The sequence below is a fragment of the Pristis pectinata genome, chromosome 26 (assembly GCF_009764475.1).
Source record: "Pristis pectinata isolate sPriPec2 chromosome 26, sPriPec2.1.pri, whole genome shotgun sequence".
Classification (NCBI taxonomy): Eukaryota; Metazoa; Chordata; class Chondrichthyes; order Rhinopristiformes; family Pristidae; genus Pristis; species Pristis pectinata.
The window spans coordinates 9,887,883-9,914,958 of NC_067430.1; the positions used below are offsets into that span (position 1 = coordinate 9,887,883).

Below are 27,076 nucleotides of genomic sequence, written 5' to 3' on the forward strand. Positions count from 1 at the left end.
TTATCTACCTCTGATGTGGGGGGGAAAAAGTTTCCTGCAGTCTATCCTTTCTGTACACATCATAATTTTATGTACCTGCCCCATCTTAACCTTCTCTGCTCTGGGGAAAACTGACCTAGCCTGTGCAATCTCCTCATACTGAAATGCTTCATCCCAGGCAACATCCTGGTGATATTTTTTCAACAACCTCCTCTGAACCTTCTCCAGTGCTATCATGTCTTTCCTATAGTGCGGTGACCAGAAATGTAGACAGTACTCCAGCTGATTTCTGACTAATGTTTTATAAGGTTGGAGCATAATTTCTCTGCTCTTATATTCATTGCCCTGACTAATGAAGGCCAGCATCCCATATGCCTTAACCACATTACCTACCTCCACTGCCACCTTCAAGGATTTTTGGACTAGTGCACCAAGGTCCCTCTTTTCCTCAGTACTCCCCAAGACCCACCATTCATGGTGTATGTCCTAGCCTTACTGTACTCACAAAATGCATCACCGTGCATTTATCTGGATTAAACTCCCATCTGCCACTTCTTATTCCATTTCAACACATCAATATCACCCTGTAGCCTAAGACTATCATCCATTCTATCAACAACTCCACCGTGAGCTCTGCAAATTTAGTAATCGTGTCTCCTACATCCACATCTAAGTCATTTACATATACTACAAAGAGCAAGGGTCCGAACACTGATCCCTGTGGAACAGCACTAGTCATAGGAGGCAATTGGTTGAAGGATATTCTTTTCTAGACTGAAATTCATCCTTTCACCTATCTCTTTGCAGATCAAATGAAAAGGAAGATTCTTGTTTTAGATTTGGATGAAACATTAATACACTCACATCATGATGGAGTCTTGAAACCAACAGTGAGGCCAGGCACACCACCAGACTTCATGCTGAAGGTGAGACGGTAAATCAATCTGGATAAAAGCTAACTTGATCAGTTTTGATTTGAAATAGATACAGTCTTGAATAAATAGTTTTTTTACCCCACATCTCCCCCCTTGTCCTCCCACTGATTACTTTAAATATGCCTGGCTTTTGATGCCCCCCAAGGAAAATGGGTCCTTGCTATTTATGCTATCTAAACTCCTTGTAAATATACACAATTAAGTTTTCCCTTGGCCTCCTTTGTGGCAAAGAAAACAACCCTAGTCTATCTAACCTTTCCCCTTGGCTACAATTTCCCAGTCCTGGTAACACCTGCACAAATCTCCTCTGTACACTCTCCAGCTTAATTGCATCTTTCCTGTATTGTAGTGACCAGAACTCCTCCAATTTGTCACCGTGCTTGGGTATTCTTGATTAGCCTGGTGTGAAAGAGGCTCCAGGCTCCGTGTGAGCCCGGCTCCAAGACTAGCAATTTACTTATTTAGCAGCAGTGTAGCAGTTTTTTGACTAGTTTGATATCCTTATTGAACAAGGAACATTTTTTATGTCAGGAGGTAACTACTATATACAAAATTGAGAGCCAGACATGCCCCAAGGATGTCCCTTGCGAAACCTCATTCTTATTTCTGCTGTGCTAACAGATGTGAGGCGATGATGCAAATGTAGCAGTACGGGAAGGGTCTCAGACCTGAAATGTTAACTCTGTTTTTCTCCATGTATGCTGCCTGACCTGCTGAGCATTTCCAGAGTTTTCTGTTTTTGTACCAGTACAGGTGCTCCCAAACTACAATCCATCTCTTGGTGTGGACCTTCAATAGGCATTTGTGGGCTAAGGCCAACAATAAATGACCATGTGCAGAGCACAAGCTGTGTTATCTTCCTCTTTCTTTAAAACCATACAACTTCTAAAGCCCTTGGAAAGTCAGTTGTCTTGAAGAATTCAGCCCCAAACTCAAGTAGAATTATAATATATAGGAATATTTTGTTTTTGGATAATTTTGGGCTTAGTTCATATTGGTGTTGTAGATCATTTTGTTAATGTAATTGAATCACTTTTCTAGATTAAATTTCCTTTGCCATTTTCTGCTCCATTATATCTGCATCTTCCTGCCTGTCTAAAGCCTTCCTCCTCACGGACAACTACATGGTCTCTTTTTGTTTCTTCTTCAAAGTTTATAATGTGCCTAAGTCACTAGGAAATGTTATGAAAAGCATGGGATTAATTCTCTCCCCAGGACCTCTGTGGAAAAGTACTGAAAATGTTTTATTTGGAATTAAATATTCTTACCAAAAAACAGATTTTTAAAAGGTAACTTCCACTCAAAGTGCAGTTGTGCAGTGGGTCATTAGGTGTAGGAAAAGGGTTGTGATAAGCAGTTATCCACTGAAAAGAATGTTGTGCTGTTACAAAATCTGGAACTGCTGATGACATATCAGCTAATTTGGAGATCAATTGGTTACTTGGAGGACAGGAAGTATTTAGTGTTGAGAATTGATGCTCTACTGCTCTCAATTTGAATGTTAACCACAACGTTTCCTGTCCTCCATCTGCATGAGCAATGAGAAAAGATACTTCAGTAGATAAGAACAATTGATTCCTTGGATTGCACTACGGGGATTTATACCTTGGATTTGTATGAAGTGTGATGGTGGGCAAGGGATACTTTTAATAATGTGAACTATTCTGGTATTAGAATATCAAATTATTAACTTCAGGAGAAACATTTTGAACTCGTCCATGTATTGAGGGTACTCTAGATCAGCCGTTCTTTGTGTGACTGTCGTCATTAGTTCATCCTAGTAGCAGCTGAGGTGTTCCAAAAAATGACAGATCATGGTCTGAGGTAGGTTTTGTGTAGAATGGAGAGTGAATTACAGCAGCGAAAGAGTTTGGAAAGGGAGTATGGGGTGGAGTGCAGAAGAGAAGAGAATAGGTTTTGGGTGGTTGTGTCAGGACAGTGTACATGATGAAGGGTCTAGGGTGGTTGCTTGTAAGAAATCTAGAGTTGACAGTGCGTGTGAGCAGAGCCCATTGATAGAGGTGCTTTCAGTATGATTAAATAGACAGAAGTTAAGATGAGTAAGGGTTGCTCTACGTAGGTGGACAACAGAAGTGATACCACTCTGGTAATGTGAGGTGTAAATACAAATTCTTTTGATGCTCATCTATAGTATTAGTGGTTAACAGATCTCCTTAGTAAGTAAGATGGATAGTTGAGGTGAGCAGATTTAGTCATAGAGCAATACAGCATGGATTCAGGCCCTTTGGCCCAATGAGTCCATGCTGACCATGGTACCCACCCATCTAGTAACAATTTCTAGCTTTCGGCCCATATCCCTCTAAGCCCTGCCCCTCCATGTACCTATCCAAGTGCTGCTGAAATGATAACTGTTGTACCTGCCTCAACCACTTCCTCTGGCAACTTGTTCCTTATACTCACCAACCTCTGCGTGAAGAAGTTGCCCTCAAGTTCTTTTGAAATCTTTCCCATCTCACCCTAAATCTATGCCCCCTAGTTTTGGACTCCCCATACCCTGGGGAAAAGACTGCTACTATCTATCTTACCTATGCGTCTCTTGATTTTATAACCTCTAAGATCATCCCTCATTCTCCTACACTCCAAGGAACAAAAGACCTAGCCTGGCCAACCTCTCCCTATAACTTAGGCCCTCAAGTCCTGCCAAAATTCTCGTAAATCTGTCTGCACTCTTTCCAGTTTAACTATGTCTTTCCTGTAACAGGGTGACCAAAAATGCACACCGTACTCCAGGCGTAGCCTCACCAACAACTTGTACGACTGCAACATAATGTCCCAACTCCTATACTCGGTGCCCTGAATGATGAAGGCCAGCACGCTACACACCTTTTTCACCACCCTGTCTAGCTGTGACGTTGCTTTCAACGAACTATGCACTTGTACTCCTGGATCCCTCTGTTGCATTACACTCCCTAGTGCCCTACCATTGATAGTATGAGTCCTACGCTGGTTTGACTATCCAAAATGCACTTGTCTGTATTGAAATCCATTTGCCACTCCTTGGCCCACTTCCCTAACTGATCAAGATCCCCTGTAACCTACAACAACCTTCTTCCCTATCAACAACACCTCCCAATTTCATGTCATCTGCAGACTTTACTGATCAAGCCTTGTGCATTCGCATCCAAATCATTGTAATAAATAACAAGGGTCCCAACATCGACCCCTGCGGCACACCACTAGTTGCTGGCCTCCATTCTGAGAAACCGCCTTCAACCACTACCCTCTGCTTCCAACCTCCGAGCCAATTTTGAATCCACCTAACTAGCTCTCCCTGATTCCATAGGACCTAACCTTCCAGACCAGCCTACCATGTGGGACCTCGTTGAAGGCCTTGCTAAAGTCCAAGTAGATAACATCCACTACCCTACCCTTGTCTACCTTTTTGGTTACCTCTTCAAAAAAAAGCTCTAAAAGGTTCGTCAAGCATGACTTTCCATGCACAAAGCCAGGCTAACTCCTCCTAATCAGACTGTCTATACAAATGCTGGTAGATCCTGTCCCTCAGAATTCCCTCCAGTAACTTCCCCACTACTGACATCAGGCTGACTGGCCTGTAGTTCCCTGGCTTGCTACCATTCTTAAACAACACCGGCCACCCTCCAGTCTTTGGAACTTCACCTGTGGCAAGCGATGAAGCAAAAATCTCTGCAAGGGCCTCTGCAATTCCTCCTTTGGCCTCCCACAGAGTCCTAGGATGCACTTGGTCAGGCCCTGGAGATTTATTCACCTTATTGCGCTGTAAGGCTGCAATTTATTGAGAAATAAGTTGTTTTTGTATGTGTGTGATAAATTTTAATTGTTGTAAATCGAATTCATGAGTACTGAAAATAGACTTGATTTCAGTTTGGGTTTTAAGCTTGGCCAGGGGGTCATTTTGCTGTGAGTATTAATCATAACCTGAGTGTCTTAAGTATGGAGTATTTTTTAAATGTGCTTTCTTTATTCAGGTACTTGTTGACCGACAACCAATCAGATTTTTTGTACATAAAAGGCCTCACGTGGACTTCTTTCTGGAAGTGGTAAGTTAACTAGAAACGCTATCAATTTTCAAGTTCAAGACAAAAATTAATGTCTATAGGAAAGAATATTTTCATTTGTAAGCAAAGATATTTAATTACAGTAATCTGCCTAAATTATCTGTGTCTGACAACGGGAAAGAGGAATGATGTTGCTTATTTTCCACTACCTTTCCTGTCTCCAAGGTACTCGGGTGTGTTGAGTCATGCTGAAATATGGTCCATGGATAGTAACTTGTGTTGTGGTTTAGTTACAAAGAAATTGCAAAGTGATCTAGTGGTTGGTTTATGGTTCAGTGAGCACTGCTTCATTCCAGTGTTTCATTTGGTTGTGAGCCTACTGAACTGTAATAGGCAGGTGAATGGAGATAGCTCTTGCCCTTGTCTCTGTTGGATTCGACTGTTTTAAGTAGTTTTTTTTTAACGTGTATTGTATTTAATACACCTCAAGTGGCTGCACGAGGAATGGCCACTTCCTAGCTTATTGGTTTCGTCTATCAGGTGAATACGTGTTTTCTCATTGGTTTTGCCACAGGTATCTAATCTGTTTTCTGATTGGACTATAGTTAGCTAAGGAGTACCTCTTATCTCGGGTATAAAAGGTATTGTTTTTTGTTAATCACTCTCTTGCTCTTTCTCTCTCCAAATTCACGTGCTTTGCCTTGAAAGGGAAAATAATGGTGGGACTATAGAGAGAGGGAAGGGTGTGAGCTGCAGGACAAGCTTGGCTGGTGTTGTGCACAAGCTTGGTAGACAGAGTGATCTCCTTCCATTGCTGTAACATTTCTATGATACCGTAAATAAGACCAGGAGTTAAAATAATTCAAATTTGTTTACCTTTTGGGTCCCCTTAAATCCCACCAATGATCAATCATAGTATTGGTTGTCCACTTGAGACCGACTGCCTCAGCCCAAAGCCAAGATTGGATTTGGGATCTTCAGAGTCTTAAATGTCTCAATACCATAAGAATAAATTACTTGGCTACAGTTTTACTGGTTTAAGTGCAATTATCCTGAGGTTTTGCAGTGAGCAAAACATGATTTGATATGGCCTCTCTCTGTTAGCATGTTTCCAGCTCACTGCCTAATAATACAACAGGGAATGAATTTGGAATATTTTGCTACATTCAGGGTGCTATGTTAATGTGAGTTGTTGCTGTTGTTGGATGTGAGCGAAATTATAACAAGTTGATTGTGCTGCCATGGAAATAAAGGTGATGCTAAATCGAAATTACTGCTTTTGAACAATCTAATTTTCAGTGCACAGCAAGGTTCCTGAAGGTATGACTCTTCACACTTCAGTTATACTTTCACTTATGTGATCTTGCACATGTCTGGATCACAGTAAGTTTCTTGTTTTATTTGTAGCAACTGGTTACTTCTGAGTAGTCTGTTGCTGTGTTTGCTGAGGCTTTCTGAGACATTTATGTCTAAAGTAGCTCAGTGCAGTATTGGAAATATTGAGTAAACTTTAATCCAATACAAAACCTTTCATTTTCCATCACTCAAATAGGTAGTTTAAATTTAAATTGTAAATACATATCACAAGTGACATTTTTGTTTTAACCAGGCCAGCCAGTGGTATGAGTTAGTGATTTTCACCGCTAGTATGGAGATTTATGGTGCAGCTGTAGCAGACAAACTAGACAACAACAAGAAAATATTAAACCGTCGCTACTACAGACAGGTACGGAACAACACAGCCTGCATACCCACCATAGAAAGTAAGGATATGTCTGAAATACTTTCTTGAGTGAAGTATTGATCTTGTGTGCAGTCAGTCTTCCTCCTGTACATATGTTTTTCTCTTAAAACTAGATCTCATCTCCCTTTTATTCATGTATTCAAATTATTATTAGTGGCATGTTTCAGGGTGTGTTTCTACTGCTGAAAATTTAATAAAAATCCACTCTGAATTTAAGCTTGATACCTTGTTGTAAGTAAACTTCATACTTGTACAATCTTTTGTATTGAGCATTGCTGCTTGATTCAGAGAAGGCACCACTTTAACTGAAGGAGGTATCCCATCTTCCGTTTGAGGAAGGAAGTAGGCCAACCTTGCCTACTTTGACCATAATGTGGCTCAAGATCTATCAGTGTGATTGACTCTAAACTACACAATGAAATGGCCTATCAAACCATTTGGTTTAAGGGAGCATCAAAGTTAGACAGTCAATTTTTAAAGAAGTTCCATGCATGCGGTGAATTCCTGTCATTGGGCTTGAATACACAGAGTAGTGGTTTTCATGAGAGTGTACCATTTCCCATTTTTAGAAACCAGCAAAAGACACACAATTTGAAGAGTAAGCTATCAAATAATATAACAGCACTAAGGTCTTCTACAAGTATGTTTTCCTCTTTTTCTAAAAAAAAGGAAGATAATATCTGAAGTAAACGTAAGTTGCTTAGAGGATATATTTGGAAAAATAGCAATGGGAAATAGAGAAGTCCCAGACATTCTAAATGTTTTTAGTCAATCTTCATTGTAAAAGACACAAAAGTATGTCAGCAATAATGAATAATCAAGGGTTATAGGGTGGGAAGAATTTAAAGCAATCTCCATCATCAAAGGAAAATGTACTTTGGGGGGGGAAAACTAATAGGCTCAAGGCTAACAAGTCACCATAGTCTGAATCCTAGGCACTTGGGAGAATTAACTGCTGAGATGGGAAATGTGTTGATTGTAATCTACCAAAATTCTCTGGATTCTGGAGAGGTCCCAGAGGATCAGAAAGCTACAAATGTAATAAGGGAGATAGAAAGCAGGGAATTGTAGATCAGTTGATCTAAAATCTGTGAAAATGCTGGAATCCATTATTGAAGTAATGGGACACTTCAGAAAATTAGAAGACATTCAAACAAAGTCAAGGTAATTTTATGAAAGGGGAATAGTGTTTGATAAATTTGTTAAATTCTCAAAAGACTTTAGTAAAGAGGATGGGTAAAGGGGAACCAGTATATGTAGTGTATCTGGATTGCCAGAAGGGTGTCTCAAAGATGCAGAAGTTTAGTGTTTGGGGGTGGTAATGTATGGATAGGGAATGGCTGACCAACAGAAAACTGAGTCATTATAAATGGATCATTTTTGAATTGACGGTCTGTGGGATGCCACAGAGATGAGTATTAGAGCCTTTAGAATCTATATTAATGACATAGATGAAGGGATTGTGTACACCATGGTCAGCTTGACTTATGATGCAAAGATAGATGGGTTACCAAATGCTGTGGAGGACGCACAGAGCCTGCAAAGGGATTTGATGGATTAACTGAGTGGGCAAGAAGATGGCAGATGGAATATAATGTGGGAAGAAATGAGGTAATCCACTTTGGAGGGAAGAATGAAGCAGCAAATTATTATTTAAAAAAGACTACAAAATGTTGCCATACAAAGGAATCTTTGCAGCATACCCCTGTTCCATTGTAAATGATGCTTGCCTAAGTGGGTATCAAATGGTGACAGTGGAGCTATAGCAAGGCCTGTTAACTTCATTGAATGAAGAAAACTGTTGAAAAGTTGTCACAAGAAAATGGCTTGTTTGAAGCATTTTGTTTTATTACAATGAGTGCAGCCTTGTACCTTACTGAAATGTTTTTTCTTTGCATAGCATTGTACACTTGAATTGGGCAGCTATGTGAAAGATCTTGCAGCCATTCACAATGACCTCTCCAGCATTGTAATATTAGATAATTCGCCAAGTGCATACAGGGGACACCCAGGTAAGATTGCCACTCTGCAATTCTTCAATCATTTTTAACTTTTCCTGTTGTGCTCTTGTGGGGTTTCAAATGTGAAAACTTTACAGTAACTTTAAGAAGGAATGCAAAATTTCTGGATGATTAAGCATTAATTGTTCAATAAATTTGAATCTGATTTTAGTGTTTTGTTGACTGGAATTATAATACTGGAGGTGGAATGAATTTTTAAGTGCATGGATTTCCTGCCAAGGATTAGTATAGTGAGTTTAGTAACACTACTAGGAATAGAGGAAGTCCCCGGATTACGAACGAGTTCTGTTTTTGAGTCTGTTCGTATTTCGAATTTGTATGCAAGTCGAAATAGTTATGTACAGTTCACATCTAGCGTCAATTAGTCAAATGTTTGTCTTAGTATGTAGTATATATTGTACCTCAAACATAAATATAATCAATAAATGTAACTACAGTACAGTATTCATAATAGAGTGTGTGTGTATAGATTTAAAGAAACATTTACGCTTTGAAGCCATGATGACGGCATGGCGTTCTCCCTCGGGCCGACAAACTGCTTAAAACGCGTAGTGTTTTGAGCGTTGCGCAAAGTACTCCACCAGTTCGTTAGTACAAACCATTGCGTGTAACTTTTTAAAAGAATAATAAGCTTTACGGAGGTCGGTTTGTAAGTATGGGCGTTTGTAAGTTGGGGACTTCCTGTGTATTCTTTCTTTATGACTAGTCATTTATCCTTTTGAAAGTTTCTTGAACTATATGTAATCTGCTCTAACTGTAGCACACTTGATATGCCAATATGCCTTCACTCTATATGATGTATGCCGACTATTCATTACTGGTAAAGCACTAGGATTAGACCTGGAGGACAGGTTACACAAACTTGATTCATCTTCCTTTGTGTGTGGGAAGTGCAGTGATTGAAGTATTTTAGAGTATTAAAAGGATTTCATGGGTTCAGTACAGGAAAGGAATAGAATGGTGATGGTACAGGATAGCAAAATAGATAGTGAAAACCAGAGCCTGTCAGGAAGGAACAGTGCATACAAATATGAGTACCCCTCCAGTCAGAGCAGAATAAGGGAAACAGCACAAAGATAAAGTACTAAAGTTCATTATCTGAAAGTATGTAGCATTTGTAACAAGGAGACACAAGATTCTGCAGATGCTGGAATTCCGGAGCAACACACACACACACTATGCTGGAGGATCTCAGCAGGTCAGGCAGCATCTATTTGAGGAAATCAGTTGCAAGTTGTAACAAGCTAGTGAACTGATGCCACAAATAGAAATAAATGGGTACAATTTAATAGTATTTGCATGTACTTGTAAAGTGACGAAGATGGGGAAGTAAGTATTCCAGGACATGTAACTTATAGCAGAAGTGGGCATAATGGAAAAGGAGCAAGGTAGTCTAATATTAAAGAATGGAATAAAGGCAGTGCAGAAAATCAGGTTGAATAATTACTTTGATTGGAGCTAAGAAACAGCCAGGGGCAGGAAACATTGATGGGAGTTGTACATACATCCCCAACCTCCCCAAACAGTGGTGCTAATGCAAGGAGGTTGATTGGAGGTGTGTGTAATAGAAGTATTATAATAATGATTAGAGGACATACACTGCGTGAATCAAATTAGCAGTTAAAATGTGCGGAGGGTGAATTGGTTTTCTAGTACAGTATATTGAGGAACTATCAAGGGAACAGGCTATTCTGGATATAGTATTGTGTAATGAGAGGATTAATTGATGACCTGGTAGTTAAGTGGCCTTTAGGGAAGGGTGATTATAATAAAGAATTTCATGTAAAACTTGAAAGTGGTTCAGTTTAGTCTGAAACCAAGGGCTTAGCTCTGAATAAAGCAAACTGCAAAAGCACAAGTTGTGAAGAGGCTGTGATAGATTGAGAAACTACATTTAAAATGTACAACAGTAAATCAGCAATGGCTAACTTTCAAAGAATTGTATATAGGTTACAAGAAATGTATATCCCCTTTTAAGGCAAAAACCCAAAAAGTGGTCTTGCTGTGGTTAACATGAAAAATTAAAAGACAATATTAAATCGAAGGAAGAAGCTTATAACATTCTCTGCAAAGCAGGAAGAAAACATTGATAAGGAAGGAAAAACAGAATGAGATTGGCATCAGTGATAAGGAAAATGCTGGAATCTAATTAATAAGGAAGTAGTATCAGGGCAGTGGTAATGTCAACATGGATTTACAAAAGTGACGTCATTTTTGACAATTGATAGTGTTTAGGTTGTAACTAGCAGAATCGATGAGGGTGGTATAGTTGGGTTTTTAGAAGGCCTTCAACGAGGGGCCATGAAAGATTATTAAAGAAAATTACAGCACAATTTTGGGGATAATATACTGGCGTGGATTGATTCATTAACATAAAGTAATGGGAATGAACAGGTTATTTTCAGATTGGGAGACTGGCAAGTGGACTCCCACTGGGATCAGTGTAGTTATCCTAACTGTTCAAAATCTATATCAATGATATGGGTGAAGGATCATGCATAATAGATTTAAGTTTGCTGATGATACAAATCTAGGTGGCAATATGAACCATGCAGATAAGGTGATATAGTTAAGCTAAGTGATAGGGGATAGACGTGACAGGTGGAATATAATGTGGAAAAACTGAGATCATCCACATTGGTTATCAAAAACTGGGAGTTTTTTTTAATCTGTGAAAGATTGAAAAGTGCTGGTGTTCTACACAAGCTATAGAGCTAGTGTGCATGTTCAGTAAGCCATTAGAAAGGCAAAAGGTATGTTGACCTTTTATTGCAAGAGGACTTGAGTGCAAGAACAGCAACATCTTGCTTCAGTTACATAAAGCTCTGAGACCACATCTGCGATATTGTATACAGGTCTTCATGGAAACCAATGACCTACCTAAATTTTGAATCTAGTGTCAAGCTGACATTGATTCACCTAATCCTGCTAATCAAGTTGGAGGGTTTGTGGACTGCACTGGTGGTATTTCTCCTATGCTTTGAAGTAAATACAGTAAGTTATCAATGACTCAGAAGTGTATAGAAGGGTAGGGATCATTGCTGCTCTGTGGCATGAGCTTATTGCTGAGTTTGAGGTCTAGGAATAACTTTTTCCTTCAGTTAGTCAAAAACAGAGTTAACACATGGAAGGCACTGATGAATCTTTTCATTGATGTTTACCTTTGCTGAGAGGTAGCCCCAAGGTGGAAAAAGTGATCCACATTTTGCAAGGTGGAAGATGAACCTTGATTATTAGGGAAGGTGGTGTTTGCTGTGGGTAGGTTTCTAGTGTACTTTTTTTTGCTTTATGGATGTTTAGCAAGTCCCGTCCTCGTCATATGATGGCCCATCCTTTTGGATTCTTCTGTGAAGGAGTCAACAGTGAGTTGTAGCTCTCTCTCTGCATGTGCATTATGTAAGAACATTTTTGTACTATAATCCAATATCCTGAAGTTGGGGTGACCTTGATTCTGGGGTGAGATGACAATGGTTGTGCAGTTTCCTGTTCATCCTACAGAGTCCCTGCATCTGACAGTCAGGTGTAGAACTGGAAGATTAAAGATTGGATTGGAGTAATGATACAGCCTTGCCTGTGCCGGTCTGTAAGCAACCCATAGTTTTGGATTATTGTTTGCAGACCTAGGATAGGAATGAATTTTTAAGGGCAGCAAAATTTGAGAAGGATTTCTTTCTTTTAACTTGGTTGACCAAGTCAGAGGCTTTTGTGAGATTGGGGGGGGGGGGGGAAAGAGGCATGTGGCGATTGATGCTACTTTCTACAGTTTTCCCAGATTTATCTCATTGTGAAGATCTGTAGTACCTCTTGATGGGTGGAATCCACATTGAGACTCTGGGTGAGGAGGTCCTTGCAATGACTTTCCATGTAGCAATTGTGAGGGAGGCACCTTGCCTCCTAATCAGGCCCGTCAGATTTCTACTCTCAAAGACATTAGTGTGCTCTCCTTTTCCTAGAAGTCGTGAACCTGTGTCAGAAGTACTTTTCTACCATGTTTAAATAACTCAGGAGGGTTTTGTCTGCTCTGAGGCCTTGTCGTTGTATCATCTGTCATATATCATCTTGTTCAGCCTTTCACTGAGGTGTAGTAGTACTCTGGGTTAGATAGTGTGCAAAAGCTTTTTCTGTTTGTATCAGAATTTGGCCAGTTCTACTGTAGATTATCTATCTGCAATGATCTCGGTTTTCTCACATCCAAATGGTGCCTGATCTGCTGGATATTTCTAGCTTTCTCCTTTCAGTTTCAGTCTCAGTCATAGCTCTGACCTGTAATTCACAGCTTTAACATTTCCTTGTTGTATGTTTCCTCTTTAACTGCCCTCATTAGTCAATCAACCAGATGATTCTGTAAGCACTGGAATTGCCAGGCTACCCTCTCGCACCTATCAGACAGATTCCCTTGCCCTATACATTGCCATCTCCCACTGCAACTTAAAACATGCTGCTTCTGTCACTTTCCAATTTCTGATGAAGCATCCTCCATCTGAAGTATTAACTCTGATTTTCTTTCCATGGATGCTGCCCAAAACTTGGATGAGATGATATTCTGTTTTTTCTCAAAATTAATAAAATGCTACTAATAACATAACCATATTTTAAGGACTACAGAGGAATGATAATCTATAGGATTTGTATACTATAAGCTACAAATTGTAACGAAGTACCAGGCATTGCTGTGGATTTTGTACTCTAGCAATCTTGCATTTTTTTTAAACTCTTCAACTCTCATGTAATTAGCTCTAACTCTTAATTCTGGAGGCAACTTTACCCCAATGATTAAACAAAGTAGTTGTTTCCTCCACCCCTCCTTTCTCCCCCCACCCCCCCAGTAGAAGTTGATGTGACATACAGTATCCGTAGATTATTTGCAAATTGCCTCGATCTTCACAAAAATGTTGTAACTTTTTCTAGTTTACAATTATATGTGCTAATTGATGCAAACCCTCCCTTTAGTGCCTGGTTTATTCCATACAAGTCTGCAATACTTAATTCAATTTTCAGTCCCTTGTCACAGGAAGCTTGTTCTGAAGTGGAAGAACCCTGAGGTTATCAGCACCTGGAAAATGTTATTTATTTTCAGAAACTTAGACTGCAGATTTTCAGTGGAGAAAATGGATACTGTAAATTGTGTTCTTGAGTTAATCTTGCTTGTGAAATAAATAACTCTTTGTAGCTACTTCAGTTCTTGGCCTATTATTCTAAAAGTTGCTCGTAAAGGTCCCACATTCGCTTATAGCATATCGGATAGAACATTGGTCTTTTTTTAGTCATTGTTGGTCAGCCAAGAATAAATAAACTTCATAAATTTGTAAAGAACATTCTGATGAAGGAATGAGAGGGTCAGTGAGGAAAATGCAGTTGATATGTATGCAGATTTGCAAAAGATATTTGATAAGTTGCCATGTAATTGCTTGTCATCAACATTGAAGGCCATGGAATATAAGTGTCAACAGCAGTACAGATTGGAAAAACTGGCTAAATAACAGAATATAGTAGTTGTGAAAAGGGAAGTGTGCAGTAGAGTTCTGTAGGGATTGGGACAGGACCAAAACTTAATACATTTAACTGACTCCGACTTGAGTATCCAAAGCACAGTTTCACAAATGACACAAAACCTGCCACAGAACATTGTGAATTCTGAGACCAATAGGAATGGATGTCAAGAGAGTTCAGACAGGCTGGTGGAATGGGTGAACGAGGCAAGATGATGGTAGTGCAGCCATTTCACAGCTCCAACGTCCTGGGTTTGATTCTGACCTCTGGTGCTGTCTGTCTAGAGTTTGCAATTTCTCCCTGTGACCATGTGGGTTTCCCTGGATGCTCCAGTTTCCCCTCTCAACCTAAAGATTTGCTGGTTATTAGGTTAATGGCTACTGTAAATTGCCCCTTTTTGCAGGTGAGCAGTAGGAAAATCAGAGTGGAGTTGATGGGTCTGTGTGAGAGAATGGGTTGCAGGAAAACAAGTGAAGGAATTGAATTGATGGAATTGCTGTAAGAGCCATCATAGACTCGATGGTACAAATAACCTCCTTCTATGTTATAAGAAATAGTGCAAAGAAGTGCCAAGTGTACTACTGCACAGGAAGAATGAAAAGTGGCATTATAAATGAAGGCCCTGTTCTAAATTGGATTCAAGAATGGGTAGTATATGTACATAGTTTGTTTAAAATGATAGGTCAGATTGAGAAAGTGGTTAAGGAAGCATGTGGGATTGTGGGCTTTAAAAATGTTGGCACCGAATACAAAAGCAAGTTATGATGCCTCGTAATAAAACACTGGTTTGGCCACAGTTGGTGTGTTGTGATCTTTTCTGCATGCCACATGTTAGGAAAGGATGCACATTGTTGATATAAGGGTCTGTAGTTGTTTTTGTTTGATTTGAGAAGCTGGAGTTGTTCTTAGAAGTGGTTGCAGGGGGATCTGATTGAGGTATCTAAAATCATGAAGGGTACAGACAGCAGATAAAAGCAAACTGTTCCTATGCGAAGAAGAACCAAGTACCAGGGGACATGGGATTTATTAAAGAACCAAAACTGAGGTGAGATTTCTTTAAACACAGAGAATGATTCTGGTCTGCAATACACTGCTGGTTTATTAGTGAAGGCAGCTTCAATTCTAGTTTTCAAAAGTGACCTGGCTCTGTATCTGAAAGGAAAGACTTTGGAGGACCATGGGGAAAGGACAGGGAATGGGACTAGCAATTGGAGCTGGTACATTCCTAACAGGCTGAATGGCCTCCTTCCATGTCATAACCATTGTCTGTGGAACAATTAATTTACAAGCATCTGCCAATCAATGTACTTGCTTCCACTATCATAGTTGACCTCTAATTGGCATTTGTCTTGTTATGGCAATTAGCAATTAAGTTTGTAGCCTGCAAGGGGCAAATTGCATTTAACCTTGGCAGGAGAAATTGTGAATTGGTAATGTCTGTTGTTATAAACAGCACTTTGACATTGCTTACATTAAAATGAGTGGAATATATATATTTACTCTTTTTGAGGGGAGAGTACATTTGGATAGCAGAAGTGTGGTAATCTGCCATACAGAAGAGGGCACATTGCCCTGGCCTTGTTTCTTTGGGAAAGTTTTGTTACTCTTTTCTTTCTCTTCCCACACCTACAGATAATGCTATTCCTATCAAATCCTGGTTCAGTGATCCTGGAGATACAGCTTTATTAAACCTTTTACCTATGCTTGATGCATTAAGGTACGTTGGTTCTGAATTTTGATTTTATTTTCTCTCAAGCTACCCACAGTTGATGGGTTTGGTTTTACTTTAAGGGTTATTAAATAATTGTGAATTTATTTACATGGCTTGCCAAGAGTTTATTCAAAGTATTCTCATTTTGTGTGTTCCCCACCTCAACTTTTGAGTTTAAAATGTCACATGCCATGGTTTTGAAGGTGGCTAACACCTCAAGACGCATTAGAGATCTACCAGTTAAAATGAATATAGGTCCAATTGCAGTCTGTACTATATTAGCCAAGCTAAGTTTTTTTTTGATGTACTACCCCTTCATTGGATGTTTTGATACAGTGGTTGGTTCTTGTAACCCCATCACCTACAGGATGAATTGTAGAATTTGCCAGACAGACCCAGACTGTTCTGAACTTCTGCTTCACATGGATCTCCTTAAGCCTTTTGGTCTAACCTTTAGTCATGTCAGCATATCCTTTTGGATTAGAGTTACTGCTCAATTTTGTTTGTTAATGAGTACCCTACATGTTGAGGTGAGCCAGTCCAACTGCGGCAGTATATTTTTCTTCCCCAATATTCCTGTTATCAAATAGCCTACTAAACCAAAATATCTGGGCATCGTCTGAAATGGCTGAGGGCATTTCAGCAAGAATTCACTTCCTCCAAAGACTGGAACTGCAGGATAGTTGCAGCACAGAAAGAGACCATTTGGTCTCTCTGGTTCATACCAGCTGTCCAGCCAGTCCCGGTCCCTGCCTTTCCCTGTTTGCTCTATAATTTTTTTTTCATTCAGAAAATTATCCATGAACGCTTTTTGAATACCACATTTGTATCTTCCACCACCTCTATCCCTGATGGTGTATTACAGGCCCCAACCATTTGTCACTGTTGGTTCTTTTGTCAATAATCTTTATTCTATGTCACCTGGTTCTTGATCCCTCTGCCAAAGGGAACAGCTTCTCTCTCCCTACCCTGTGCATATTCTTCATGATTTTACATACTTTATGCCAGATTTCTTTGTAACCTCAGTTCTGAGGAGAACAACCCCAGTTTCTCCATATAACCAAAGTTCCTCATCCTTGTAATCATTTTGGTAAATTACTTCTGCTCTACAGAGCCTTCACATCTTTCTGAAAGAGTGGTACCAGAACTGGACATGATACTCCATTTGTTACCAAAGCAATGTTTTAAAGATTTACCACAATCCCCTTTGTACATCTACTCTATGCCTCTAAGACCAGGATCCTGTGCATGTATTAAACCACATTCTAAACCTACCCTGCTGCTTTCAATGAACTCTGCACATATACACCCCAGGGTTCTCTGTGCTTGCACCCTTTTTAGAATTGTGCTCAACACTTTGCATTCCTCAACACTAAATTTCATCTGTCACCTATCCACCCACTTAACCAGCCTCCCTGTATCTCCTTGAAAACTTTAACTACCCTCCACATAGTTTATTATGCTTCCTCATTTTGTCATCTGCAAGTTTGGAAATTGTACTCTGTGCACTCAAATCATTAATATTTGTTAATAAAAGCAGAGTCTTTGTACAGAACCCAGGGGAATTCCACAGTTCACTTCTCTCTTCTCAAAAAAATATCTTTCATGATTACTGTTTCCTGCTACTTGACCAATTTTCTATCCCTGCTGCTACATCCCCTTTTATTCCCTGTAAACAACTTCAAACACCTCACCATTATTGACCCTTTGTCACTTCTTTGTCAAAAGACTTCTATCAAATTTGTTAGACATCAGCTGCCTTTAACAAATCCATACTGACTTTCTCTAATTAATCCACACTTGTACAAGTGTCTGCTAATTCTGGGCCTGATTTGTTTCTAGAATTTTCCCCACCACAGATTGATCTGTAGTTACTGGGTTTATCCCTGCACGCTTTTTGAAACAAAGTTGTGATATTTGTAATTTTCCAGTCTTTGGGCATCATCCTGAATCCATAGATATCTGGAGGATTTTTGTCAGAGTCTCTGCAATTTCCTCTCTTCCTTCCCTCCAAAAACCCACGATGTGTCCCATATGGACCAGGTGGTTTTTCCATCTTGATTGTGACTAGCCTTTCTAGTACTACCAATTTTTAGTCCATTCAGAATTTCAATTACATTTTCTTTTGTTGGGACTCCTGCAGCATTTTCCTTGAAGACTAATGTGAAGTCTTCAGCCATGCCCTTTTGCATCCATGAGTAAATTTTTCCTTTTATCTCCGATTGGCCCATCACTTCTCTTCCTACCTTCTTCCAATTCTCATACCAGTGCCTGACAAGCTTTGATGCACACTTGCCTTGCCAAGATTTGTGCTCATCTCATTGAAATTGCCTCTTCTTTAATTGACCTTTCTTACCTTGGAATCATCTTCTATCCTTTACCATAGCTATTCTTAGCCTCATGGTATTATAATTGTTCTTTCCTCAATCGTTTCCCATTGATATTCCAGAACAAAATCTAGTAATGCTGCCTTGTTGAAGCAGAAACTGGTCAAGAAAGTTCTGCTGAACACATTTCAGAACCTCCTTCCCACTTTTATCCTGCTATCCCAGTCTATATTTGGATAGTTAAAGCCCCCCTTTATCAGTGCTCTGAGGCTTTCACAGGTCTCTGCAGTTTCCCTGCAGCCTTCCTCCTCACCAGCTGAAAGCCCAAAGAAGTAGTCACAGTGATGTGACTGCTTCTTCATTCCAAATAGATTCTTTCTATCTTATTATGACACAGGAGGTTATTTGATCCATGGGGTCCATGCCAGCTCCCAGCAGAGCAGTCCTATCAGTCCCTTCCCCCTCACCTCTTTATACTGGCTATCTCCTCTCTACTCTCAGTCCAGATGAAGGGTCTCGACCTGAAACATCGACTGTCCATTTCCTCCACACGTGCTGCCTGACCTGCTGAGTTCCTCCAGCAGATTGTTTGTCGCTTTTTTGAACTTTTTTTTTGTTTCTCTTTTCATTGCTACCTTCCTGTGTCATTTTCCCCCTGCCAAATTAGTTTAAATCTCTCCTATAGTGCCAGTATTTCTTCTTTTAAGAGCATTGGTCCTAGCTCTGTTGTGAGGTTCTGGCTTGAACAGGTCCCATCCCCCCAAGGAATCTAAAGCCCTCCTTCCTGCATCATCTTTCCAGCTGTGCATTCTCTCTGTTACCTTCCCATTTCTGTGGTCACTGGTGTGTGATACAGGGAATAATCAGGAGTTTACTACCTTTTATTAAAGCTCTGGATCTTAACCTCATTCCTATTTCTGTAAAGCAGGAAAGAGATTCAGAACCAAGGCTTGTAGGACCTCATTCTTTTTTCTGCCTATGTTATTGGCACTGATATGGGCCATGACCTCTGCTAATTCACTCTCCCCATTCAGACCTTTCTGTGACCACTTGATGATATCCTTAAATCTGGGATTAGGGAGGCAATGTAGCATTCTGGGATCCTCTCTGCAACTGCAGAACACCTGTCAGTTCCCCTAACTGTGTGTGTGTGTGGGGGGGGGGGGGAGGGGGGGGGTGGGAAATATAACCTTTGCTCCTTTTGATCCTTCTCCCTATGCCATGGTGGTATGGATTTGGATTTGGATCTGGCCCACTCTGCAGCAGAAACTTATTGTTCTGAGTAAACTTGGGGGAAATACGTTTTGGAAGCTGAAGAACCCTAAGGTCTTGTGAATTACCTGCCTGGCCATCACAGTTCTGTCTTGTCAGCACTCTCCCCAGCAGGGTGATTCTCCTTAAACATGCTACCCACAAAGCACTCAGCCTTGTGGACCATAGTGACACCAGCTGTTGCTTGATCTCTGAAACCCAGAGCACAGGCTCTTCCAGTTGACAACACTTCCTGCTCCTGTGTTTGTCCAGGACTCTGGGAGCATCCTGGAATTTCCACATGGTGCAGGATGTGTGTTCTGTGGGTCTGAGGTGTCTTACTTATTATATTTAGCTCAACTAACATCATGTGATTATGGTTAGATTGCTGACCATGTTTCTTGCCCTGAATAAACTTTTTTTTAATTCCACGGATCTGTTTAAACCAAATGCTTGTTTAACTGCACAGTGACTATTTCGTATGCACCTTTTTAAAAAGAGGTGAAAATAGGGCAAGGAGTTGCAGGGCCATACAGCACAGAAACGGGCCCTTTGTCTTCATTTGCCCAAGATGCCCATCTAAGTTCGTCCCACTTCCCTGCTTTTGGCTGATGTCCCTCTAAACCTTTCCTATCTATGTACATGTCCAAAGATCTTTAAATGTCGTAATTGTACCTGCCTCTACACTTCCTCAGGTAGCTCATTTCATATGCTGACCACCCTCTGGAAGAAGTTGCCCCTCAAGTCCTCTCTAAATCTTTCCCCTCTCACCTTAAACCTATGCCTGCTAGTTTTGGACTCCCCTGCCCTGGGAAAAAGGCAGGCTATTCACATTATCTGTGCCCCTCATGATTTTATAAACCTCCATAAAGTCACCCCTCAGTCTCCTACACTCTAGGGGGAAAAGTCTGAGTCTAATCTAGTGAAGTGAGTTTGGAGGGGTAAGTAATTAGAAATGCTTGTGCTTCTGATTTTAATTTTTCTTTCCTGCACCTTTTCAGGTTCACATCAGATGTCCGGTCCGTCCTCAGTCGGAATCTGCACCAACACAGACTATGGTGACGTTGAATTAGGCTTTTCCTAATGGTCACTTGTAGGCATTTCTAGTTATGCCCTTCTGTACTTTGAACATTGCAAAAACTGCACTCCAGGGAGGGGATCTGAGTGTGCATGAAGTGACACAAGCTCAGTGGAACAGTCAAGACAACCTGACTTACTTCTGTGTCATCAGATCTGTGTGTGAATTTTACACTCGTTAAATTCAGTGATGAAATGGTGCATCATATGATGCATTGCATCTTTTTGTTTATAAAAATGATATTTTTTGAGCTCAATTCTGCTCTGGTTGCCTAAGGTTTTTTTCTTTCAAAGACTTCTGCCTTTTAAGATTAGATTATGTTTTTAAAGAAACTACAAATGAATTTCACTCCAAAAGAAACAGGGTTTTCAGGCTGCTTCCTGATTTTAAAAACAAAAGGAAGCAGTTTCATTTTAATGTGCTCCGTCCTTCAATGTGATGCCAATTTTCACTGAGATTTGACCAGGAAACCCAATCCCAAGCCCGACCCTGTCAATGGTGCTAAACCACAAACCTAGAACAAGGCTTTGTTTGGAATTAGATTTATTTTTACAACTGATCCCTAATGTGAATACTTGTCAATGCCACTTTTATCAACAGTATTAATAATTGCATATCAAATGAAGAATAAAATCTCATTTATAGCACAATAATGGATGAACTGTATCATATTTATGGCCTGCTCGAGCACAGATTAATTATAATGTACCTAAAACCTCTTCTGTAATTAATGGCAGTGGTAATTTTCCTTAAACCTGTTATTGAGGGAGATAGGAATAACAAGTGAAGGTAGGATTTGTTGTTAATTGAACACAGTTGAATGTTCAGCTGACACATATCGTCCTGGCTTATACAAAGTGTTGTTGGTCAGTGAGGGAATCTTTAGAGAACATTTTTGTAACTATTGGCATTTGAACTGTGATGGTATTGTAAAACATTTTACTCTTAAGTGGAATTGTACAGCTGGTAAGAACCCTTTTGTCAGTCAGAAAACTCTCCATTTGAGGTAACACACTCTAAATGCCCTTGTTTTCCCTCTTCATATGCCAAGGTGTTGCAAGTCTGATCAGAATACCTTCACTTCTGGGTATGGGTAAAATGATAATAGATGCATGTAGCAAGGAAACACAAAGTGCTTCAACCAGTAAGGGCAAGGACTTTGTTTGACAGCTGAAGACTGGAATCGATAAAATATTCATTGCACTCTGACTAAATTAGGTGTTTTATAAATGCATAGAATTTCTGGTGCAGGAGGTAGCCATTTGATTTTAAATACCTCTGTTGGTGATAGTCCCATCCCAAGTTGGTGGTGGTTGACCAAAAGGCTATTCCTGGGGCCAGGGAGTTAATCATGTTCTGTTATGGTAGGCTGTACCCAACAAAGGCTGAGATGAGTCCTGATGAAGGGTCTCGACCCAAAATGTCGACTGTTTATTTCTCTCAATAGATGCTTCCTGACCTGAGTTCCTCCAGCATTTTGTGTGTGTTGCTCCAGATTCCTGCATCTGCAGAATCTCTTGTGATCACATAAACATTGTTGTGTGCTGGCTGGTTTAAAGGCTTTACCCCTTCCTGGTCATTGTTTGGTGCTAGATATGATGAATTATTTTGTGCTTGTTCTATCTAAGGATGGAAGCTTGCAATTTCAGTAAAGGGCAGATAATTTGCAGCAGGGAGGAAGTTATTTGAGCCATTATTGCAAATTTAACTGCCACTGGTATATGACCAGGAAAATTGGGTAATTAAAATCAAAACACAAAATGCTGGAAATCTTGTGTCTGGGCACATTTGCAACCACCTGTTGAGTATTTCCAGCACTTTTTTATTTTAGATTTCCAGCATCTGCAGGTATTTTTTTTGGGGGGGGGGGGTGGTTTAAGTTGGGTAATTCATTGCTGTTACTTGATTCATTTACAACACCTGAGTGTCTTTAATTGTAGAGCCATAGGTGGGATTTACAATAGTTATTTGGCTTTGCCTTAGTTTAAAAAAAATCAAACTGCAGATGCTGGAAATGTGAAATAAAAACAGAAAATGCTGGAAGCACTCAGCAGGTCAGGCAGCATCTATGGAAAGAGAAACAGTTAACTTTTCATGTTGGTGACTCCCTTTTTCTAAGAAGGATCTCAAGCTTGAACCATTAACTCGATTTCTGTTTCCAGCATTTTGTGTTTTTATATGGCCTTTTCTTAGGACAATTTATGCAAAGGACTAACCTGTAATGATGCATGAAGTGTGTACCAGAGCCCAAAAGAGCACCTGTCAATACAGTTCACTAATTGCTATGCATGTTTTTAATAATAATGTAATGGCTCATTTTGTAACTGACCTAGTTTTATTTGTTCAGGCTTTAAGAATTTGATGTAAATTGTGCACCTCCTAACTTTTCAAAAAGACATCAATCGTTAGATCTTCAATGACAATTTTGATTCCAGTATTTTCTGGAATTTTAAGTAACATTTTGGTAAAGGATATTTTAAAAAAAAGATCAATTTCAGCAAAATGGTTATGATAGCAACTCTTTATAAAACAAAAAATATATGCTTATACTTGGGTACATTATAATCAAAATGCTTTTACAGCTTTTTATCATCTACATTTTCTGGGTTTAGTTTTAGACCACACTAGCAACAGGTGGGGTTCAAAACTGGGTTTACGAAGGTGGTGATGATGGAAGGTGGGGGGGGGGGGGGGAGGTGACAGTAAAGTTTTAATGGATCTGACCAACTGCAGTTTTAGGCACAAGAATAATCCTGAGTTCTTGAATAGGCGCTTCAGGCTTTTGACATGATTGTGACTTTAATCTGCCAAACCTGCAGGGAACAGTAGTCAGTGCCAGAAAGCAAGTTGCTTTATTGAGTGGAGCAGTTGCTTCTAGCCCTTTAAGAGGCTTTGAATCTCCCTTACTATAGCTCACTCTTCTTCATGGACCACAGTTCTCCTGGGGAGTGTTGCTATCTTGCCTAACCTAGCAGTATTTTTCTGCTTTCTGTTACTGACTGTATCGTTTTAGTTGGCAAATGAGCTCTGATCCATTAAAATCTACCAGGTTGCATTCTCGCCCAAGAGTTAAATTAGTTCAAAATGTCACTAACTGGATTGAACTCGTTCAACCTATTCCAAACTGGATTGAAGCATAAATAAGTATTTTTTATTGATTTGTGCCTCAAAATGCCATACTCTAATGGGAGGATATTGTATAAAACAGGAATCTTCTTCAGGGGAATTACCTGCATCCAGTGCTTGTGTGTATGATGCTGAAATGGCACCAGGGCCTAGATTGCTTTAATTTTCAGTCTATTGCATTGGTCAATGTAAATTATACAGGGCATTTTTATGTTGGATTCAAACAGCAGGCTAATTAATGCATTGTTCAGTGGCTCCTGCTTGATGTGCTCTTAGTCCAAAAATGGCACTGAGGATGTGCAGCTGTTTATAGTGATGGTGAATGCTAGCTGTGCTTCACTGGATTTGAGCTATACCAATTTTATAAATTGATTCTGATGGCTGAAAATGCTAATTACCTTTTTGTATTTGAGTATTTATAACTGAAGAATATAGATGTAACTCTGACCTACGTCAGGATTAAAGAGCAGTTCTGCAATCTTGCACAATTAATTAAATACTTATGATTTGCCATTGAGCACCACTTGACCATTCAATAGCAATATACATCAAAACCCCAACGGTATGTCAGAACATGGTCTGGAAGAGATTTGTGGCATTTCCATCTGAGAATATCACCTTTAATAGTTTCCACCATGTATAAAAGTTTTAGCTCTGTCCCTTTAAATCATCAGGTCTTAATCCTTCTAGCTGTACAATTGGCTTTCTGCATCTGACTGGCTGGATTCTTGAGGAGTAGATCTGCTTTAATGGTGACCTTCCAAAGACCCATTAAAACATTATCTTAAGTGAGATTAGTTGGAAGTTAAGACTTTAATTGATTTAGAGGCTCAAGGCCTCTAGTCTTTCTCTGGGTAATGTTGCCCTGGATGATTAAGTGGGTAATTGCATTGTACTTCCACAATCAGTTCAGGCTGATCCTTGCCGGAGTTGCTTTAATTATCTTCAGCGGCCTTGGTGGTGGAAAGGCAGAATGGTCCAGATCCTGATGATTCATTCCTGGAAGGTGCACACTGGGTAGATATTGAGGGACTTCAGATTGTGATTCATTGATGTTGCTTCTCATGAATACTTGGCTCAGTTAAAAGTTAGTTGCTAGCACCTGTAAAACCTAGCTGTAATAACAGTGAATGGGGAAGGTAATGGATGTGGAGCAGGTAGGAGGGAGCTAGACTTTCAATAACTTCTCGTGTGTAGTTATATTCCCCTGGTGCTGGCTAGCTAATATATTGTCTGCTGGTTGATTGTTTGGAAAAATGAATTGACCTGTAGAAGGTGCTCAAAAGATGCATGTATTTTTTAAGAAGTTTACTAATTTGAGTAAATCTAAACCAGTAACTTTGTACTTTCCATTGACAAATCACTTTCTTTCTATAAGAACTGTGTAAATTTTTCCTGTGCTTGAATGGTATTGTAAAAATAATTTAAATTATTTCTATTTCAAAGTCTCATTTGTAACATTACAAATTCATTGTAGCACTCGGCCTCATTTCAGTAACATTTAGAATTTGTAATGCAAAGGATGGAGATGCCCATAGATGCCTAGCCTCTCAATATCCTCACTCTCCCATTCTTCTGATGAAGTAAAGAAATATTTCTGAACTTGTTTTAGCACTTTAGTCCCATGTCCTAAAGTTGTGTATCCTGCCTTGATTAAGTTGTGACCTGTTCTGGAGTTCCCTTCTTTCCCACTCTGTTATGGTTTAAATGCAATTTGTTTTCCATTAATCATTAAGGATGAACCAAAGAAATGAAGATTTTGTTTGCATAGTTGAGATAAAATAGAAAATCTGTTGCAGTAATTCAAAACTGGATGTTGAAAACCTCCATATAATAAGAACCTCTGTATTGTAATAAGCCACTGATCAGCTGTGTCACTTCGATTTTCATAATGTGGTCTGAAAAACGGTTTTCCTTTCTGATTAGCTTTAACTGGATGTTAACAAATGTCAGTGAAACAAATGATGGCATTGTATAGTAAGTAGATTGATGGACCTTTTCAAAAATGTATGTTTTAGCAATTATATTTAGAGCAAAGGTGTCACCTGAAACATTGGTGGCGATCCATTGTCGGTGAAATTGCAACACTTTGCTGCATTTATTTCAAAGTTTCCTGCTCATTTCAGTGAATAATCTTGCTTCCTTTTAAAAGAAAAACACATCAGAATAATGAAAATAGATTAACAAACGGGTTCCGCAAAATGCAAACCTATCCAGCCTTCTGCACTTTGTCTCTTTATAAGACCTATCCTTGTAAATTGTTGATTTTCCCAAAGTTTCAAAATTCCTGCCTTCATTTAACTCTACTTGGCCTTTTATTTGCTTAACTTTTTAAATCCCCTTCAGCCTAATTTCACTGAATGTTCTTTTTGACTTGCCTCATTTGTGTCACCCCTTCCATCACATACTTGAGCTATTTCTGTGCCACCTGACAAGATCATCCTCCCCACAACTCTCCACTTTGACACCTCCAGTTTCTGTAAAGTTTGCCTCTTAACCCTTACCACCTCATGGCTCTACCTAGAATCCACTTCTCCTTTAGAAGATTGTTTTTCTTGTTCCTGAGGAAGCATTAATCTTCATGGGCCAGAATTGTCACACCTAAGCTGACACTCGACCATACTAGATGAAATGAGGTGGGAATTTTCAGTTGAATATTAATCTGGCAAGGCATTGTAGCGCAAATTACTGTTCAAATCTGACAATCTTGCTGATAGACCAGAGCAACAAGTTGCAGGTTTGTTGTTGGTGAGTTCATCGCCAATTCATGTGCACTTTTTTTTATAGGATAATAACACCAATATGTTCAAGCCTAATGAAAATAATAAATTTGAACAGACAAAAGGCTATGGTCTGAAGTCCTCTTGATGCATGTGGGTTGTTCCTCTGTAGCTCACATTCTGTTTATATTGAGATTTGAAGCTAGACAAGTTTTTGTATCACTTTACATGCAAAGAGTGCAAAATATTTTTGTATGTTTAAACATGACCTAATCATGCTGATATCTATTAAAGGCCATTGGCTGGATATTAATAACTTTGCTATTACTTGATGAATGGAGGCAGTGTTTTTTAAAATGATGTATTTTGAAATTTATTTACAAATGCCAAAACCCAAACAAACTTGGATCTTCAAGAGAAGAATAAATGAAAAAAACTGAAATGACTTTTTCCTGTCATATTTTGTATTGCAATGTATGTTAATTAGTTGAGTATGTTTCTTGGACCAAAAGGATTCTTAGTTATTGCTAATATAACCTGGTATAATTCCCCTGAATAGGGGAATATTGTCAAACCATGTTTGTAGTGATCATGCAGTGAATATTAGTCCAGGGCAACTTAATTATACTCTGATAACCAGTTTCCTGGCAGCTCCACAGATGATATCTCCTTGGCCAGCCAAAAAATAAAGCATGT

The 27,076-nt window shown here is 39.5% G+C and overlaps 1 protein-coding gene across 1 annotated transcript in view; it reads left to right on the top strand.

Annotated features, from left to right (window-relative positions):
* Positions 1 to 26,809, top strand: part of LOC127583495 (CTD nuclear envelope phosphatase 1-like) — a 42,856-nt gene extending 16,047 nt beyond the window's left edge. The window contains exons 3-8 of the mRNA XM_052039539.1: positions 787 to 905; positions 4,883 to 4,954; positions 6,522 to 6,638; positions 8,557 to 8,668; positions 15,800 to 15,884; positions 20,458 to 26,809. Coding sequence (XP_051895499.1) covers positions 787 to 905; positions 4,883 to 4,954; positions 6,522 to 6,638; positions 8,557 to 8,668; positions 15,800 to 15,884; positions 20,458 to 20,518 — 566 coding nt within the window. The 3' untranslated portion in view covers positions 20,519 to 26,809. The remainder of the gene's footprint in view (positions 1 to 786; positions 906 to 4,882; positions 4,955 to 6,521; positions 6,639 to 8,556; positions 8,669 to 15,799; positions 15,885 to 20,457) is intronic.
* Positions 26,810 to 27,076: the final 267 nt, after the last annotated feature.